The 20,089-nt window shown below is 45.6% G+C and overlaps 1 protein-coding gene across 4 annotated transcripts in view; it reads left to right on the top strand.

Moving 5' to 3' along the window:
- GRIK4 (glutamate ionotropic receptor kainate type subunit 4) overlaps positions 1 to 17,362 on the top strand; it is a 318,605-nt gene extending 301,243 nt beyond the window's left edge. For all 4 annotated transcript variants that reach the window (XM_050921936.1, XM_050921937.1, XM_050921938.1 and 1 more), the window contains 7 exons: positions 2,272 to 2,381; positions 4,798 to 4,971; positions 5,623 to 5,788; positions 9,029 to 9,254; positions 10,724 to 10,852; positions 14,923 to 15,041; positions 15,683 to 17,362. In XM_050921936.1, coding sequence (XP_050777893.1) covers positions 2,272 to 2,381; positions 4,798 to 4,971; positions 5,623 to 5,788; positions 9,029 to 9,254; positions 10,724 to 10,852; positions 14,923 to 15,041; positions 15,683 to 16,048 — 1,290 coding nt within the window. In that variant the 3' untranslated portion in view covers positions 16,049 to 17,362. The remainder of the gene's footprint in view (positions 1 to 2,271; positions 2,382 to 4,797; positions 4,972 to 5,622; positions 5,789 to 9,028; positions 9,255 to 10,723; positions 10,853 to 14,922; positions 15,042 to 15,682) is intronic.
- The last annotated feature ends 2,727 nt before the right edge of the window (positions 17,363 to 20,089 follow it).

Below are 20,089 nucleotides of genomic sequence, written 5' to 3'. Positions count from 1 at the left end.
TTGACTTGAATTTGGGCCTTGGTTTGTTTTATAAGGCTCTTGAGATGTTATGATAGACCAGGGGTAGGCAACCTATGGGATTTAATTCCCAAAGTTCAAAAATCTATGAAAATCCATTTTTGCTTCAAAACAGGCATAGTTCATTGTGAAACTTGCCTCTGCAGGACAATTTCCCTTAACAGTCACTGACATTTCTCAGCCTGGAAAAAATATATTGTGGCTATAATTCTTGGGGAATTTTTTTTTGGTGGGGGACGGATTAATTGCTTTGGGTTTAAAGACAGCTACATAATTGGGAGTCTGATTTGTGAGGGAAGTGGGTTTCATAGGGGTTAGGGGTTATTTATTGTTATTACTTTGTAGTGCCATACCTGGGCAAAGTAAGCCAGTGGACTAAGGGGAAAGTGAAGTGGCGCTCTGTTGAAGATGAGTCCCATGTAAAGCAAAAGATCTCACAATTCAACAGCTGCCTCACTGGAAGTTCCTTCTCTCCGGGACAGACTCGGGGATGGCTGCTCAAGTGAGCTGGATTGAGCAAATGCCAGTATATGCTTGTGGGAGGCATCAGAGTGAGATACCAATAAGGAAGGTACAGAGAACTCAGTTGAGATGTAATAGAAGGATCCATATACCAAGTCTCAATGTCCATCTCTCAGAGCTTGGAAATGATGCAGAGAGGGTGGAGAAAAGGCCATTTCTAGTCTGACTTTAATATAAGTAGATCTAAGTCTCAGCTGGCTTTAAGATCACAAGTGCTTTAGGAAATCATACACTAGGATGTTTGGTGATCGTGTGAGGGACTTAGCAGTCTATGCGGAAGTTGTAGATTCCTGTGTGCAACAGGTTCATAGCCTAACTGGATCAACTCAGTTCTTCATCCTTCCATAATGGATCACTGAGTTGCATGCTTTTTCCTGTTTGTGTCTTTCTGCTGAGACCTTAAAAGCAAGTAGCTTGATTTGCACAAATGCTGAGTACCCACAATGCCCACACAGGTGTCAGGGGCCCAAAATCTCTGAATAACACATCACAAGATGCATTCTTCTTTGCATGGATATGAAGGAACTTATGGAGCTTATTCTGAAGGAGCAAGTCTTTATGCCAGTATGCTTTGCCTCATTTTTTACTCCTCCCCCTGTGTATGCAGTGTGCAGTGGTGCTGAGGGATTGTAGCTCTCTCTATTTCAAAAGCGCTGTATCTGAGTGATTTGGAGGAGTGAGAAAAATTCTCAGCAAAACGGGACATCCTCAACATTTGAGATTCACCCCAATAAGAAAACTTCATGAAATTTCACAATTTTTTCTGCTCAAAAATTAAAGAATTTAGAGAGAAAAACAGCCTATTTTTTCCAACAGAGGAATGTCTGTTTTCAAAAAAGGTGGCTTTGCGAGAAAACTTGAAATTCAGACACGTTTCCTGAGATAAAGTAACCATTTTACTTAATTTTGCAGGAAAGGGTCATTTCAAGGGCTGGAGAAACAACATGGCAAATATTTCTTTTTCATGTAAAACTTTATGCAAACATTTTCTCCATTTCTCACTCTAATGGGCTCGGATGATCTTTTACTCACCTACAAATGCTCCCATTTACCACTACCTGGCTGTTATGTAAAGATTATTTGCATAAGTAATGATTGCAGGACCAGGGAATCACACTTTTGAGATTCTTCAGGTTCACTATAGAAATGTAGAAGAAAGATGCTGGGTCAACTACCTCACTGGTGTATCTCCAGTGAAGTCAGTGGAGTTATGCCAGCCGTAATTTTAGCCCATAGGGATATAAACCTTCATGCTTCAAGGTATATGTTAACCTCTAACTAATGAGGATCAGGAAGGAACTGTCCCTAAGGGTAGGTTATCCCATTACTGCAAGATTTATTGCACCTTCCTCTGAAGCAGCAGGTTCTGGCCACTGTCTGAGACAGGATGCTGGCCTAAGTGGAGCCCTGGTCTGATCTGGTCTGGTGATTCCCATGTTCCTATATTCCTATTATAATCAAAGTGAAGGGGTAAAGAAGAGGGCCCTACTGGAAAAAACATGTTGACTGGTGAGCTGCTGCAGAGTTTAATGCCTTGTACCTTTTGCCCTCTGCTCTACCTGCATCTTCTCCAGATCATTTGCTGATCCCTTCTCTTGTTTGCCTGCATTAATCCTGCGTTGTGCCTGTGATTGCACTGCTGGTTCTACGTGTTTCGTTGTGTTATTTTGCAGAATGGACTTTTTGATTAAAAAAAAAAAACCTGCTGGACTCTTTTTGTCTCCATATTAGGGGCGCAAACCCGGCTACTTCTCTTTCCTGGACCCCTTTTCTCCTGGTGTCTGGCTCTTCATGTTACTTGCCTACCTGGCTGTCAGCTGTGTCCTCTTCCTGGTTGCTCGGTACTGTTACTTATATTCCAGTTCCTTTCCCATCCTCATGGTGCCACCTAGTGTCAGAATTTGAGAACTCCATGAGGGGGGTGCGGGGAGGAGTTAGGTTTGGGGGTGTCTGCTTTGGGCAAAAGTTTGGGAGCAATAATAACGGGGGTTGGGTGTCAGATCATTCACCACCCACATCTTTCTGTCTTTGCTGTTCAGACACATGCACAAACACATGCCACTGATGTAAATGGCAGTCCTTTGACTCCCATTGAGAAGTACTGGCATCGTCGCAATAAGACAGGGGCAGTAGCAGATCAGCATGTATTTGGCTGCATTGGTATTAGCCAGAGCCGGAGGCAGCTTTAAAGTCTGGAAGGGGGAGGTCTGAGATTAGGTCTCATGGAGCACAAATGGGCAGAGCCTTGCTCTGTTTGCATGCTAAATTCATCACAGAGAAGCCCAGCTGAGCGCTTTCAGTGGGAACCATGAAGGCCAGCAGATCCGGAGAGATGACAGGATGTAGAGATCGTCCTCAGAAAACAAGTTCACAAGCGTTCCCAGGATTTCTGCTGGTTTCTCCTACCCTGTCAGGGCCCTGACTGTACAGAGATTGGAAACAGCATTAGCATCTTTCTGGAGACTCACAGTTTAAGTACTGGTCTTGCTGGACCGGTGTCAGCTCAGGTTACCTGTGGCCAGGTGTAATCATTGTACTGAAGGCTCCTCGGCAGTAGTTCTCCAGTCGTGGAGGGAGAGGGGGACGACCATGCTACAATGCTGTTTTCCCCCAACCCAGTAATAACATGGTTCTTTTGGGAGTCTGGATGGGCTCCTCAAATGTTCTCTATGTCCTGGCAGTGCCCAAGGGCACTGTTTCAGGGCCTGGCTAATACCCAACCTTCATTACAAAATGGAACTGTGTAGTCACTGAGTCCCCTGGCCTGGCTGGAGTTGTAATGTTGACAGGGCTTTAATGGTTTTCAGAATTGTGTTACAGCTTCAATAACACAGCTCTGTAAACCATTTAACAATGCAGTCAGGCACTGCGTGCACTGACATTTGGAGCCAGGGTACATGTACATGTTCTGTACATGTTTTAAACATGATTCTCTAGGATGGTGCTTACATGGTTTCTGATCTCAGTGGAGGCAGATTCTTAGAAAACACTCTCCCAATGTGCTCAGGAGTTTGTAGCTCACTGCAGGCCTATTGGCCCTTGCAATTGGCAGAAAAGCTTCTCTTGGGACAGCATTTTGCTGTCAAACATCCAAAGAGAGGAAACGCCACCTCTCTGGAGTCACAACAAGGCACAATGAGATTCAGAAGCAATAATACATACCGTAGTTTGGCTAATGTCAGTGTGAGCCGGTGGAGTCCCCACCCAGTTCCCAACACAAACTGCAATCGTAGCATCAAAAAATCAACCGTCTGGGATCTGGTTTTATTAATAACACCACCACATGCACCCCAACTCCAGCCTTCTCCCTCGGTTTGGCTGCTCCTATGGTTCCTCCCCATCTGCCCCAGCTCCTAGATCCCTCTCCCAGAGGGCTGCTCCCAATTCCATGTGGAGTGTAGGGAAGCACACCACCCTTAACAATCATTAATCTGCAGATCCGTCTAGAGTCCCAGACTCCTGCTTAATGGCTGAGTCAGCCAGAGAATCCAGACACCTTATTACACTGACAAAGTTTGCACCAGTTCCCTCTTGCAGCAAATCTGCCTATCCATCCCTTGGGCCACTGTGCATGCCTCAGTTAGTAGAAGGAGGAACCCTCACTCAGAAAAGAGTTGCAACTGCAGGAACAAGGATCTCTCCAGCCTGACAACTTGTGTGTGCCTGGGCCGCATTTCTAAGGATGCTGGCTGCGAGAGCAAGCCAGCCACAAGAGGATTTCTCCTTCTACCAGGAAAAGGGGGATGAAAAAAAGACGTGGGCCTGGGGGGTGAGAAAGAGATGGAAAGAGAGGTAGTTGAGGTGGGCGATGAGAGCCACTTTGCTGATTCACAGGCTAGGTGCTTAAATAACAAATCAGCTGTGATGCCGGTGAATTCTGTCCCTCCCTAGCACTGATGCTACATGGGAAGCGAAGTAAGTGCAACTCTGGAGATATGAGCTACAGTAATTTCAATGACATGCCACAGCCAGGTTGATCTAGCAATCGTTATCCTTTCTACAGTGTGTTCCATGTGGATTTCGGCTCCACCCCCGTGAGCTAATCAGAGCACACAGCACTTTCTAAACACCAGGCTCCAACTTTGTGTTTGAACTCTGCAATGAGCCCCTTGATGCCTGTTCTCAGCAAAGTGTTTCCTGCTTAGAAATTCTGCCTCCTGGACAGTTAGAGTCTCATCACTTTTCTTTTCCCCCTCCTGTATACGGGATTTCCTGTAACATGAACATATTTGGCCCGGTTGTTTCTTGTCACTGCAGACTGACGCCATATGAGTGGTACAGCCCCCACCCCTGCTCGCAAGGGAGGTGCAATCTCCTAGTGAACCAGTACTCTCTCGGCAACAGCCTGTGGTTTCCAGTTGGGGGTTTCATGCAGCAAGGATCTACTATTGCCCCTCGAGCTCTGTCCACACGGTGCGTCAGTGGAGTCTGGTAAGGAAACATGCCCATCAGAACTGTAAACAGCCTACAGTCACGGTTCAGGGTGCTGTAGTGTCGCTACTGTAAGCTCTTTCAGAGCTTTAGGGTAAAACACCATGATATCATTTTTACAAGGGTTCTGATATGTTGGCCGACAGCAGACGAGTCTCGGATAGTAGGTTATTACTTCACACTCCTCCCGAAGGAGCTCCAGATTGGGGGAATTATGCTACCAGAATGCTCCCTATTAAATTTATGGCCATCCCCAAGCAGAGGGCCGCTAACTTGTTGGGCTCCAAATCCACTCTGTGTGGTCATCTCTGGAGATATTTAAGAGTAGGTTAGATAAATGTCTATTAGGGATGGTCTAGACAGTATTTGGTCCTGCCATGAGGGCAGGGGACTGGACTCGATGACCTCTCGAGGTCCCTTCCAGTCCTAGAGTCTATGAGTCTATGAGTTTGTAGGCTTCAGATGAAGAAGCTTTGGGTTTTCAGGGAACTTTGCATGTGTTTGGCCTATTGCTGGGCCTTTACTGGAAGCAGCAGTCCACAGCAGCTCTGAGCATTTGGCCTGTCACTCCAGGAGGGGTAAGAGGATTGAGATCAGATTGAATCCTAGGGGGAATCTCAGTTCACCTTTTCTTCAACCTTCCTTCCCCAGGTGGGCATTCACCTTAATCATCATTTCCTCCTACACGGCCAACCTGGCAGCCTTTCTGACTGTGCAGCGGATGGATGTACCCATAGAATCGGTGGATGACCTGGCTGACCAGACAGCTATTGAGTATGGCACCATTCACGGAGGCTCCAGCATGACCTTTTTCCAGGTGAACCCCATTCTCTTGCTATCAGGGAGTGGGGGAGCCCTCTGTTAGAATCAGATGTTCCCCAGATAACACATCTTGTCCTGTCTTCGGTGTGTCCCATTCTAGTCTCCAGTTTGTGCGGGAAATTCTAGGAGAGCCCAGACCAACTGGCATCCGTAGCAGTTTGGGCCCATTTCATAGTCACTGATACCATAATGAGATTATTTATATGGTCCCATTTGTGTGCACGGTGCCTTATAGACATGTACGAAGTCAAGGCTCCTTGACCATTAGACTGATAACATAGCAAGAAATATGAGTAGACTGGGATTAGGATGGGAAGAGGGGAATCTGAGTTTGTAAGGGTTATTTACAAAGAAATTTCTGTTTTTTTCTTGGTTGTATTTTCAGTGGGCCAAATTTTCAACTCCTTAATTCAGATTGTATCCTCAACCTAACCTCCTGCTGAGTGATAGACTGAATCTAAGGAGAGTTGTCCTCAGGGTTGAGCACAAAAGCTCAGATCCTAGTTTTGAGGAGCTGGACCAAGTTGCTCAGAGACCAGAGGTGAGACCAGATTGTGCCAGAGCTGAGATAAGCGAGGGAAGGCTAAGAGGTGAAATTTGAAGGAGGCATTTCCTAGCACAACAATGGAAACACTCCTTGCAAGCTAGATGCCTTGTTTCATGGGATATTTTTGCAGGACAGCCAGGTAAATGCCTAGCTTCTCATATTTAGAAGATCAGTTTGTGCACAGAACACCAGAGAATGGGTAGTAAAGTTGTCCGTAGCCATACGCTGTACCCACCTGATAATATCATCTGTCATAAACGGATAGTTAAAAGTTAATAGAACAGAAGTACTTCATGTCTCTTTTGCCTGTAAAGGGTTAACAAGATCAGTGAGCCTGGCTGTCACCTGACCAGAGGACCAATCAGGGGACAGGATACTTTCAAATCTTGAGGGAGGGAAGTTTTTGTGTGTGCTGTTAGTGTTCGGTGGTTCTCTCTGGGTTCTCAGAGGAACCAGAGGTGCAACCAGGTTTCTCTCCAATCTCCCTGATACAGTCTCTTATATGTCCAGAATAGTAAGGGCTGGGTAGATAAGGCGAATTAGGCTTATGTTTGTTTTCTTTATTTGCAAATGTGTATTTGCCTGGAAGGAGCTCAAATTTGTATTTTGCTGAAAGGATTTTTATTTGTACTTGTATACTTTAGGCTGGGAGGGTATTCCCAGTGTCTATAGCTGAAAGACCCTGTAACATATTCCATCTTAAATTTACAAAGATAATTTTTTACTGTTTTTTCTTTCTTTAATTAAAAGCTTTTCTTGTTTAAGAACCTGATTGTTTTTTTATTCTGGTGAGACCCCAGGGGACTGGGTCTGGATCCACCAGAGAATTGGTGGGGAGAAAGGGAAGGGGGAGAGAGAGGTTAATTTTCTCTCTGTGTTAGGATTACTTTCTCTCTCAGGGAGAGTCTGGGAGCGGGAAAGAGAAGGAGCGGGGAAGGTGAATTTTCCTCTCCGTTTTAAGATTCAAGGAGTTTGAATCAGTGATCTTCCAAGGTAACCCAGGGAGGGGAAGGCTGGGAGAGGCAACGGTGAGGGAAAGGGTTTACTTTCCTTGTGTTAAGATCCAGAGGGTCTGGGTCTTGGGGGAACCTGAGTGTACCAGGCACTGGAATTCCTGGTTGGTGGCAGTGCTACAAGTACTAAGCTGGTAATTGAGCTTAGAGGAATTCATGCTGGTACCCCATCTTTTGGACGCTAAGGTTCAGAGTGGGGAATTATACCATGACACCATCCGTGACAGGTAAGTATTTTGAGCCAATTTTTTCTAAGTGCGTATGTATTGTTAGGCGGCCCTAACTTCTGCACATGCAAGACTCAGCTTGTATCAGCACATAGGTGTTGGCCAATCCTGATTTGCACAAGCAGACCTGTGTGTGCTGGTGCAAATCAGGATTGGTGCAGGTGTTTAGTGTCTGCTCACATGCAAGTCAGGCACATGCAAAGGTTTTCACACCATTTCGCCCATCATACACTTCTGTATATCTCTGCATTTCCCTGTTCTGGGATGAATGAGTAGGAATGAATGAGATAATCTTTTGCACAGCGGTTTGAATACACAAAAAGATGTACAAGGATTATTTATTTATTAAATGCTGAATTATCAAGGGGTGAGCGCTTTTCTCAGTATATTTTCGGTTTGAATTGAAGCAGGAAGCCCTCGAAATCTCATGAGTGAGTCTGATCTTTCCAGTCCAATTTTGCAGACCCAAGAGGTTTGGCAAAGGGACGCTTATGCAGAATGCTGTGTCTAACACTAATTGAACAGAGAATGAGTGAATAAAAAAAACTGTGCCTAATGCATTTACTTAGTCGTCCTCTCTTCAGGGACACTGCAAGTTACAAATCATGGGCTTAAGTCTCCATTGCATCTTGCATAGTCATTTACACCCGTGTAAATGGAATAAAAAGTAAATCAGCGTATGGCATTTTTACCCCCGTTTTGCAATCACTTTGCATTGGCATAAGTGATTGCACAAGATGCAGGGTGACAGAGCCCCTCTTATATTAAATAATAATAATTAATCATAAAAACTTAGAAATACTAAATCTGAGTAAATTTTAACTGTAACTTGATTTCAGTATCTGTGCTGGTGGTTTAATGTTTCCCTTCACTCGGCTCAGGAAGTAGAGATTACCTTAGTCACTTTCCCTTTTGTTTCAAACACAAAATCCTAGATTCCAATAGCCGTAAATTTGGAGGGAAATCAGATTGGATGTTATTACTGGTCCCAATATGGGGCCTGATCCAAAGCCCATTGAAGTCAATGGGCTGCACCAAAACCCCAGATCTAAACATCCTCAGACTCCAAGAAAGTTTGGGTCCAAACTTTGTGGCCTAGAGGTTTTGGGTCTTTACACTCTTTCATTCTCAGTGCTGCAATGTTTGGGTTGCAATTGCTGCATGGGAGTGTTGGTTGATTTAAAAGTAAACCAGCCAAACAAAAATATTTGCCACTGGACTTAGTTTTTCAAATGTCATTGTGAAAACATATTTTTCATGTTTTATAATTTTAAAAAATGTTTTAAAGCTGGGAGCTTCAAAGGAGCCTAAGGGAATTGGGGCATCTGGCCCCCTCAAGCTTCTTGCAAAAGTCTCAGCCTTCTATTTCAATACATTTATTAATTTGGGACCTAACCTGTCACATGGGGTTCCCTGCAATAGCTCTTCTTCCTTCCTCTTTCTTGCAGAATTCCCGTTACCAGACGTACCAGCGGATGTGGAATTACATGTACTCCAAGCAGCCAAGCGTGTTCGTGAAGAGCACGGAGGAAGGGATCGCGAGGGTGCTGAATTCCAACTACGCTTTCCTGCTGGAGTCCACCATGAACGAGTATTACCGTCAGCGCAATTGCAACCTCACGCAGGTCGGGGGCCTTCTGGACACCAAGGGCTACGGGATTGGCATGCCAGTCGGTAGGCAGTGAAGAAAAATTATAGCTATTCTCAGCTCTCTGCAGAGGATCGGAGCATTTGAAAGGCTGAAACAGCTCTAGGAGTGATGTCACTTGTCACAGATGTGCCATGTGTCACTTTTATTTCAAAGAGACACCATCCAGAGGAAAAATCAAATGTATTTTAATTGTTCGTCTGCATCCCTTTAGATTATATAAAATGAAAGATTTTAAAAATATGCCATTATTTTTGCTCCATTTGTGCTCGTTGTTTGCTGCTTTGCCCTTCACTCAGCACAAAAAGTGAAACTAGATTTGTTAGGTTCACTTCCTGCTTCTAGCTCCAGTGCACAGCTGTAAAATAACCGCTGAGAACCCCAGGGATTTTATCACAAGTCTGGTGTTTTCCTTGGAGCCTCAGCTTGTGGATTCAGGTTATTAGCAGAGAATCTCAGCTTTCATTTTTTGGAAAATGAAAATGTCTTTAGCCCTCGTGGTTGAAGAGAAAAGCATGAAATGTGAACCTTAAAGGTTCCAACTCTAACTGACAAATAAAAAGGGCCCCAAATTTGTTATCTATAAATATCTCTTGATTCTTAGGCCAGTCTCATGATTTGTGGGGAGGGGGGGCCTGTTTAGTGACTTTTGAATACTTGGGGCTAGCAATGTTGAAATAGTGTCAGCAATAGCTTCCTTTCTGGTTATCATACACATTGCTATTGTCTTTGGATTGTTACTATTGTAGAGGACAGTTTAAATCCTAGAATAACTGTATTTTAACATTTCCATTAGGTTTTGTTTAAAAAAAAAACAAAAAAACCTTTCATTTACTAAATCTAAATTACAGGCTTAAACTAGCTGGCTGCGTCCTGTGAAACAGTAGAATTACAGTGGATAAAGCACATGCTGCTACTTTTTACACTGGTGGAATTTCATTGAGTTGCTCTGAATTTACCCTGTTGTACAGCATAATCTGTCTGAGGGTCTGTCTTCTGGATCTCTGATAGTGAAGAGTCTGATAGTGAGCATCTGGGTTTACCTGGTGGTTAGATGAATTGTTGCTATAGACAGAAAGCGGTTTCCATTCTTGTCCTCTACTCCATATGGGACTGATGGCCAGAACAGAGCTACAGTTACAGGCACAAGGAGAGGGAATTGGATGATTCAGGGGAATGGGAATGAGATGTGCAGTTGCACATTTGAATCTTGCCCAGCATGGCAGCGACCAAAAGTTTTTCCGTTATGCTGGCTGTGTGGTGGCCTTTGATCCCCACCTGGTCCACAGGGAACAAATCATCGCCCACAGCTGGCACTGATTTGTTGGTCGTCTCAACGGCAAGGATGGAATGGGCCATCAGGACTGTACTCCCCTCTACCTGCTTGGAAGGGGAGTTCTCTCCAGTTCAGGCACATTGACAGGGCAGCGTCTGTGGTGTCGGGAGGGGAGCTACCTAAACTATATTTTAACTGCCCTCCCCCTGGGTGTTCCAGGCTCCATATTCCGAGATGAATTCGACCTGGCCATTCTCCAGCTGCAAGAGAACAACCGCCTGGAAATCTTGAAGCGAAAGTGGTGGGAAGGGGGCAAGTGCCCCAAAGAGGAAGACCACAGAGCCAAAGGTAAACCCTGATTCTCAGAGACGCAGGTGCCTCCTGCATGGTACAGAGTCTGTTAATAAGGATGTACAGCAGACACGTTATTATAGATGCTAGCAGAATGAGCTCACGCACCATCCACGAGCGATACCAGACAGAGGTTTGGTTTGGTTTTGAAATTATTCTGACCTGAGATTTCTTCCTTAGCAATGCAAGGAGTAAACCAAACAGCTCTGCTGAACCTCATGCTGTGTGTCTTTGCCTGGGGCAGAGATAGTAGCAACAACCAAATGACAAATCTTGGAGGCATATGGAGGGTAAATTAGCTTCTAATGAATGTTCTCAGCATTACATGGGAAAATAGATGGCTGAAAGGATTGCATCCAGATCCTGGACTCCTTTAAGAGAAAATGGAATTTCATCACAGAACCTTTGGTTAATAGGTTAATCTAAAGCTCCTTTAGAACAGGAAAGGGGGAACGGAGACTTTATTAATAAGGTTTTAAAACGGAAGAGCACATCCTTGTGGGTAAAGCAATGCATGGCCTTAGGCTGACGTCCCAGCGTTAGGAACAGTTGCCAGCTTAAAGCAATCACTACATTTTTGGCAGTTGCTCTAACTTAAGCAAGCGTTTGGTTTTTTTGTTTTGTTTTTTTTCCTGCAAGGCTAAAAGATTCCCTGGCTGCGAGAACAGCCTTTTGACCCTTACAAGCCCAGAGGTGAAGAGCCAAGCAGGCTTCTGATGGCCATTTCGTTTACCTGGCACATCTGACGCGAGGGTTTTTTTCAGTTTATAAGCCAGACTGTATGGACCACACACGGGCTTTGTCTGGCATTGACACTTCCTCCATATGCTGCTTTTCTGCCAGAAAACCCTGCTGTGTACTTCAGATCATAGAGAAGAATGCTGGTTGCTGGGAGTTACAGGTGTGAGCTGAGCCCCAATATCTGGAATTGGATTCCAGATTCCTTGGGTCTGGGTTTTTAGGTCAGCCCCTTATCTTTCCCAGAGAAAGGATGATCCAGTGAGCACTAGCCTGGGACATGGAAGACCTGGGTTTAAGTCCCCGCTCCACCACAGACTTCCTCTGTGATTTTGGACAAGTCACTTTGTCCATCTCTCAGTTCCCCTTCTCTGCAACAAGGATAACAGCAATTCCTACCGCACAGGGGGATATGGAGTGCAATACATTAAAGAGTATGAGATGCTCTGTCTGATCCTACAGTAATGGGCATCAGAGAAGTGCTATAGATAGAGTCTCTTGAGGCCATTTGGAAAACGTGCACCCTGCCTTGGATTCCACGCCCACCCAAAGCACAGGGATATTTGGCGGCAGGGTTTCCGTTAAACCCCCAAAGTTTTGGGGGAAGGAAGTGTGGGGAGCAGAGAGGATGTCTAGATACGCTGCTCCTGGTTTGACTTGTTCTGTTCCATTGCAAGTGGCCCCCAGTTGTGAGCAAAACAGGCCTAAGCACAAGTAGCTCAAATTCTCTTTTAAAATCACACAATAATCCCTATTTCTAACCATTCTGCACCAGTCCCAGGCCCCTCTCACTGGGAGTATTGGATTACAGGAGAGTCTGAGTGCCTTGTTGGACAGAAACTGCTGCCCAGTGACTTGCGAGAGCGCTAATTGCTTTATCTTGACATCCCAAATGCATAACCAAGCTTCAAAGGGATGAAAATCAACTGATAAATTATTAAAGGCATTACCTTCCATGGAGGGGAGGGGCACTCAGCAAGCTCTGCAGAGAGCAAACTCCAAACAGGCCCTGAAGGGCAAAATCAGAAAAAGGGGCCAGTTCTGGTGTAGGTGGAGCAGGGGGACTTAGAAGCCAGGACTTCTGGGTTCTGTTCCTGGCTCTGCCATTGACTTACTGCATGGCATCAGGCATGTCACTACCCTATTCTGTGCCTCAGTTTCCCCATTTGTGGAACTGGGATGGTAATAATCAGCTTGCAAGAGCTGTATGGAGTTAACGAAAAGTGCTTGGGAGGAGTATTGCTTTAAATGAAAACTCAGCTCCGTTCTAATCTAATCTTTGGAGGAAGGCTGAGCCAGGCCTGTGGGTGAGGGTGGGGATGTCTCTGAGCTGGGCATGGCGGAGAGGGGAGTCTGAGTTGATATTGGGCAGTGCTCATGGGAGGCTGAGGCAGGGTCTGGTTTGTGAATTTGGGGGAATAGGAGGTGGGGTTTGAGCTGGGCCTGGGCTGTGACTCTGGGATACATTTTATGACTTGTAATTGCTGTCTTAGCGGAAGCACCTCTGCCTGCAAAGGTCTGATTTACTGGGTGACAAGAGCCCCTGAGGTTGCCAAAAGAATGAGGGAGAACGGGGGAGAAATGCCACCCTGTGAGTTATAAAACAAAGCGGGTCAGCAATTTACAAGGACTGGGGGGAGGTTTTTATGTTGAAAAGCCACACACAGATTAGATCAGTAAATCACTGATTCTCTTGCTTTGATTTAATGTTACAGAGGGGAGAAGATGATTTTACAGGTGTCCTGGTTGAGTAACAGCCACATACAGTCCTCTCAGTGAAGGTTGCCACATGCTTCCTGTAATCAATTCAATCAACAGTCCAGTCCACCCGCGACGCTAGAACAAGTAGTGCTGAAAGAAGTCATTTCTGGGACTCTGCGTGCTGAGCTACGGGCCCAGCTTGCTCTGACCTCTTGGCCTTGTTCCACAGCTGCTACAACAGGGATGGGAGAAGAGAATGTAGGGGGATTAATTGGGGGAAGGGATCAGAGTGTGTCCAAGGTTGACAAGCGGGGTGGCTTCCTGGTGTCAATTGATACAGCCCCACTGGACTTCAGTGGAGCTAGGTCGATCTATATCAGCTGGAGACCTGGCCCATTGACACCACTGGAGTTAGACCAGTTTATACCAACTGAGGATCTGGCCTATTGACTTCAATAGGTCTCGGCCAGTTTACATCAGCTGAGAATCCAGCCCATTGACTTCAGCTGGGGAGCCTGGCCCACTGACGTCAATGAAGCTAGCCTGATTTACTCCAGTTGGAGATCTGTTCCATTGACTTCAGTGGTGCTCAGCCAGTTCACACCAACTGGAGAGCTGGCCCTTGGAGCCAAATTTGCCCCTGCTGTAAGTGGAAAGTCAGTATTCGAGATTCCAATCTTGCTTACATCAGTGTAAATGCAGATCAATTCATTGCCAACGGGGTTACTCCACTTTTGCCCCATAGTAACTGAGATGCAGAGAACATGGCCCTTTGATACTAATTACTTAGAAAGAGTATCTCTTTCTTGGCATGATTTTGTTGGCAGTGTGGGTTCCCCTCAGGCTGAGAGTTGTTTCAAAGACAGATGAGGAAATACCCTTTTGCTGTGTCAGTGCTATAAGATGCATAGTCTTAGTGACTAGGCCATTGGAGAGGGACTGCGGGGACCTGGGTTCTGGTTCCACCAGTGACCTAATGTGTGACCTTGATTAAGTCACGTCTCCTTGTGCCTCAGTTTCTCCTTTTGCCTGTCCTGTCTATTTAGCTGTTTAGGGCAAGGACTGTCTCTTATTGTCACCTAACACACTGCGGCCCTGATCTCAGTTGCATCCATGATCCTCTAGATGTAAATAGTAATCATTTCCCATCAGCATTACTGCATGTGAATGAAGGAATTGCTCTTGGTTCCCATCTCTTCCTTCTCTTTGCTTTGTCAGTGATGCTTTCTCATGTCAATTTACTAACTTCATAGCAACAACTGCTGAGTAAATAATTTGTACAACATAATTTATCTGATTGATCTTTCCTCCTTTTCCTGCTTTGTTTGTCTGCAAACGGCTTTATCCTTCTCTCGGAGGCATCTGTTGTTTGAAATTATTTGCTAAATCATACATCCTAGGAAGAATTCTTCGATCGCAAGCTGATCATTGCAAGTAATTTGGTATTTACAATTCAAGCTGTGCTAGTTAATTTTGATTGGATGGCAAAGGGCCTATTGTACTGTTTTTGTTCCCTGAGTGGATAAGCTCAAAGATGATTAGAAGAGTCAAGGTTTCTATGTGGTTCCGAGCACAACATTTGTTGTCTCTTCCTCTCCAGTTTATTTTTTTCCTTTGCTTCATTTCAGGTCTGGGAATGGAGAATATTGGTGGAATCTTCGTGGTTCTCATATGTGGGTTAATTGTAGCCATTTTTATGGCAATGCTGGAATTTTTGTGGAGCCTACGACACTCTGAACAGACAGAGGTAGGCTCAGGACTGTCACTGATGTTACAGGAAGTATGTACGTTAATGTTTGTGAGGTCCTCAGGTACTGCAGTGAGGAGCACCACAGAGAAGCCTATACAAAAGTGGGATGGGTCTGGAATAGATGAGGGTCGTGGGTCTAAGAATGGATGTTGCAGGCAGTGAGACCTAAAACACATGAGAATTCCAGGTACAGAGCAATGTAAAATTTCCAATGCACTGAGCCAGGTCTAGAATTTACAAACATCTCATGTCCAGTTAGTAAAATGTAGATTATATGTAAATTCTAGTTGTGGTTGTTGGGGGTCTAGAGCATATGGAAATTCCATATGCAGTTGGTGTGGTTTAGAACACATGATTTTTTGTCTAGAAACAGGTAGGGATCCCTGACATGAACTTGATGATCTAGAACATGTTAGGACCTTTGGATGTCGATATTGGGGTCCAGAATGAGTGGGAATTCCAGTTAGTGGAACCTAAGACAGGTAGCAGTGCTAAATGCCAATTATGAGAACAAAGATGATCCCAAGCACTAGTTTTGGCATCCAGAACAGTTGAGCATCAGGATCCAGAATTGGTACAGATGTTGGGATCTGGGCAGTATCTTGGAAATTGACCTCTTGCCTCTGTGTGCCTTCCAGATGTCTATCTGCCAGGAGATGGTGACAGAGCTGCGCAGTATCATCCTCTGCAAAGACAGTTTCCACCCTCAGCGAAGGCGAGGGGGGATGATACGGACTCGGCCCATTATTGCCGAGGAACGTCGACCCCGCAGTACAACCACTCTCAGCAATGGGAAACTATGCGGCGGCGGTGAGCCAGACCCGCTGGCGCAAAGACTTGCACAAGAAGCCGCTCTGGTCGCCCGAGGCTGCACGCACATTCGGGTGTGCCCGGAGTGTCGGAGGTTCCAGGGCCTCCGGGCGCGGCCAGCTCCGGGTTCACCTGCACAAAGCGAAGAGAGCTTGGAATGGGAGAAAGCCACCAACAGCAGCGAACCTGAGTAGAGTGGGGCAGGGGTGGGCAAAGAAACTCATGTTCCATTTTACAGAACATGGACTTGTACAATGTCAGACTCATTTTTAAATGAAAAGCAGTTATCCAGCTCCTTGAGAGCAAGACAAACCTTCAGGCTGAGAACCAGGCCCAGCCAGAGATTTTTGGCACCTCTCCGACCTAAGAGGACATTCATCCCACTTGGATTCTGAACCACTAGGTGGAATATTCTCTGGTTGGCCTGGCTCCAGCAGCTTTCCCTCACCTCAAAGATCTGGTTTTGGGGTGGGGATGACACACACAGAGGGCAATTCATATACCAGAACTGCCCCAACTAGGGGGAAGAGTCATTGTCAGAACTACCCCATCCTAAGATAGGAGAAAAGGACACTCGTGTCATCTGTCTTGATCACACAGACTCCGTAGGGATGTTCTCTGGGAGGTATTTTTATTTGATGGGGTAGGGGGAGGGGAAGAGAAGAGTAATCTATTATATTTTATTTTATTTTTGGTACATCAGGGCCTGGAGGCTTCAGCACACCAGATTTCAGATGCTGAACTCTCCTGCCTTTGCAGCGATGTGGCATGCGGCGTGTGGAAGGGAGGGATAGGAGATGACTCCCAAACAGAAGCAGCGGATGAAATGAAAGTCCGTTCAAGGAGTTCTTAAAAAATAAAAATGCCAAAAACCAATCAACACACACAGTGAATTCAAAGAGGCCTTGAAACACCTGAAATTTCAGGGGTTTTGTGTCTTTTTTGTTTGTTTGTTTGTTTTTTCTGTCAGGGAAGGTGAGTGTGTATGATGAGTATGAAGCATCGAGGAAGGTATCACTGGCAGGTGCTGTCGGATTCCATATGCTCTCTTAGGAACGCTGCCTTTTCCCCCCAGCAGAGGGCAGTTGCACTTACTACCCATTGTCACGGGCTTCTGAAAGTACAGTCATAGGTATCATGATAGAAACAGGTGCTCACAGGTACAGCACATGCCCATCCTCTGAACTCTTACCATTGTCTCCAGACTCAACAGCTGGGCCTGTGTGTGACCCATATCTGGATCTGAGGGTTTCCTTGCTACCAAATGTCCTTGAATGGACATGGGGTAGGGAGGTCAGGTTCGACAGGAGGATCACAAAAACCTTCCTTCCATAGCAGCAGCTTGCCCTCTGCTTGGTACAAATGTGGGGTTTACATTGAAGAGTTACTTTTCTGATTGAAAAACAACATTCTATGCAATTTGATTGTAAAATAAAATGGAGAGAAACTATGGGGGGTGGCGATAAACACAAAGCTTGAGAAAAGGTATATCCTGTTGTTGAATTCTTTTCTTTCTTTCTTTTTTTTTAAAATGTACTGAAATAAAAGATATTGTACAATTGATTTCCCCTCCCCCCCCCCGCACACACTCACTTTTAAGGCTTGGAGGCTGTGAGAGTCCCATCACTCATGGGTGCAGCTCAACGGTGCCCCCCAAGGATCTGAGAGGTACTTCCAGCCTGCTTGGTCTTCACTGCAGCAGGTTGCTGCTTTGGCCTCTGCAAACTTCTAGCTACTTGCATAATACTGAAAACTTCTGTTGCTGTCTGTAATGATTCCCAAAGGAAAAAAGCTGGGCAAGACACATTGTCACTTTAGGAAAAACAACACAATCCTCTTGGCCCTATGCTGCAGTGAGATGAGAACAATGCAAGCCACAGCTCTTTTAAACCTGATTGCTGCAAACAGGGGTCTAGCATGGTTTCCCTGCACACAGGATTCCCTGTAGCAGATCAGCTCAATGGTCCACCTTGTTCAGTAACTTGTAGCCAGATACTTTACAGGAGGGTATAAAGAACCCCAGAGAGTGCAGATACCTGTAATGGCCACTGGTGATTATTACATAATAGCTCTTTTTGGCAATGCCCCCCAAAACAATACAAAGTAGGGAACAGTCCCTGCTCTTAGCAAGGGTCTCTGGCTGGGGTGATGCAGGGGGTCAGCCAAGACCTTAGAATCTATTAATCTGTGCCGATCTCACATTCTAAACAAACAAGAGCTGGGAGGGTAGAGACAAGATGAAACATACACATACCTATCTCCTAAAAGGGACTTTGAAAGGTCATCAAGTCCAGCCCCCTGCCTTCACTACCGGGACCAAGTGCTGATTTTTGCCCCAGCTCAAGTGGCCCCCTCAAGGATTGAGCTCACAACCCTGAGTTTAGCAGGCCAATGCTCAAACCACTGAGCTATTGTGAGTTGGCTACTTTCTGATAATACAATGTTTCAGTAACAGGGCCAGATCCTTAGGTGCTGCAATTCAGAATAATTCCACTGACTTCACTAGAGCTACACTCATTTACACTGAGGATCTGGCCCATAATGCTTCTGGGGGTTTTGGCGGGAAGCAGGAGGGGGCAAGTCAATTCAAGACTACCCCCAAATACACCAAAGCCTTGCCACGGTCAGTCGGGGTTAGTTCCATGTTGAACTGAGTCTTCAGGAGACAAGAGCAGTGGCTTTGCTGAGCAGCTCAGGCAGGTGTCCCATGCCTGCAAGCAGTGTGGCAGAGGCAGACAAAAAGGACTTGGGTTGGCAAGCCTCGCTAGCAGAACAGCAGGGATGGGGATTCGGGCGGGGGGGATTGGAAGAGAGACCAGACAGTAATGGAGTAACCTGCCCTTAGGGGAAGATTTGTCCTAGCCCCATTAGATGGCGTTGGCTTCTACCCTGAGAAGGGAAGGTTGGGTTGATAACTGAGTAAAATCTCTCTCCAACCATTTAGCTAGCTGATGGGGATGAGGGAAAAACATAATTCCTTGGTCAGGGAAGCCATGCTAGCAATGTGTTTAAACATAGTCGCAGCCAGCTTTTGATCCAAATGTGGACAGGGCCTAAGTCAGAATTCTGCTCAGTGTCTGCAGAGTTAGCCAGTGGTGTACATTAACGTAGCTATATTTTGCCAGTGGAGTCAGGGGCAGCTTACACCAACTGAGGGTTTGGAGCAAAGTCTGAGTGTAATCCTTGCCTGCTGATTGTGACACTCTGGCCTCTCTAGTGGTGGCTAGGCCAACTAGCACTCAAAAAGCCCACTACAGCTTTAGCTAAGAGAAAAGTGTCTCTGCTCATGTGATAGCAGTGCCTGCATTTTGGCTCAAGAGGTCCCAGGTTTGATCCCTACTGATGACATCCAGAATGGTTGGTATTACAAGTAATAGCTCATATGGGGAATTCAACTCACGGAAGTCTCTGCAGTCCAAGATGCACTTGGGGGCATATGTAACGCCTGCTTACAGCGTGTGGCACTCCATCCTCTTATAGCAATGGCTAGGTGAGGCAGCTGTTAAGAAGTCTGCTATAGCCTTGGCTAAAAAGGGACATAATTTAGCTTAAGAGGTGTCAGGTTTGATCCCCGCCTCTGACATCCAAAGTAGTTAGCATATTAACTGCTAGCTAGATTCCTGGGGGGTCAAATTTTCCACAGATGTAAATCAGTACAGCTAAACTGATGTTTAATTGGACCAGCTCAATTTGCACAGAGTTGGCCCAGATCCTCCAAGTTATTTAAGCACCTAACCCACTGACTTCAATGGAAGCTAGGAGCTTAAATACTGTGGGAGATCTGAGTCTTGGCATCTAGTTTAACTCCTTGTACCAGCTCCTCCACTGATGAAAGTCAGTGCCACTGCATTAACGCCAATTTGGCTGGGTGGATTTCTAACACCTGGGGAAGTGGGCCCTTGATTTTAGCGGTAACTCATAGCACGCATTCTACGATTTGCCAGCGTATTTTGCATTCCTGACAAGAAGACTGGAAACATCAGAAAAACCTCTTATGTTTGTTTAAAGGCCAACATGGTCTTAAGCGTGCCAGGCACTATTCATCAAAAGCCACTCGCTTTTGAAAATTTATTTACAGATTAGCAAAAGAAAAGATTCCCGTCCATCATTTATCATATCTGACTTCCCCCCCGTTGCTGCAGTGACTAAAGAGAGAACTTGACAATGCCACACATTTCTCCTTTTGCTATGCCGAGGGAATCTCCCAGGCATCACTTAGACTGAGGCCATCAGGA

The sequence above is a fragment of the Gopherus flavomarginatus genome, chromosome 13 (genome assembly GCF_025201925.1).
Source record: "Gopherus flavomarginatus isolate rGopFla2 chromosome 13, rGopFla2.mat.asm, whole genome shotgun sequence".
Classification (NCBI taxonomy): Eukaryota; Metazoa; Chordata; order Testudines; family Testudinidae; genus Gopherus; species Gopherus flavomarginatus.
This window is presented reverse-complemented; position numbering and strand designations above follow the sequence as displayed.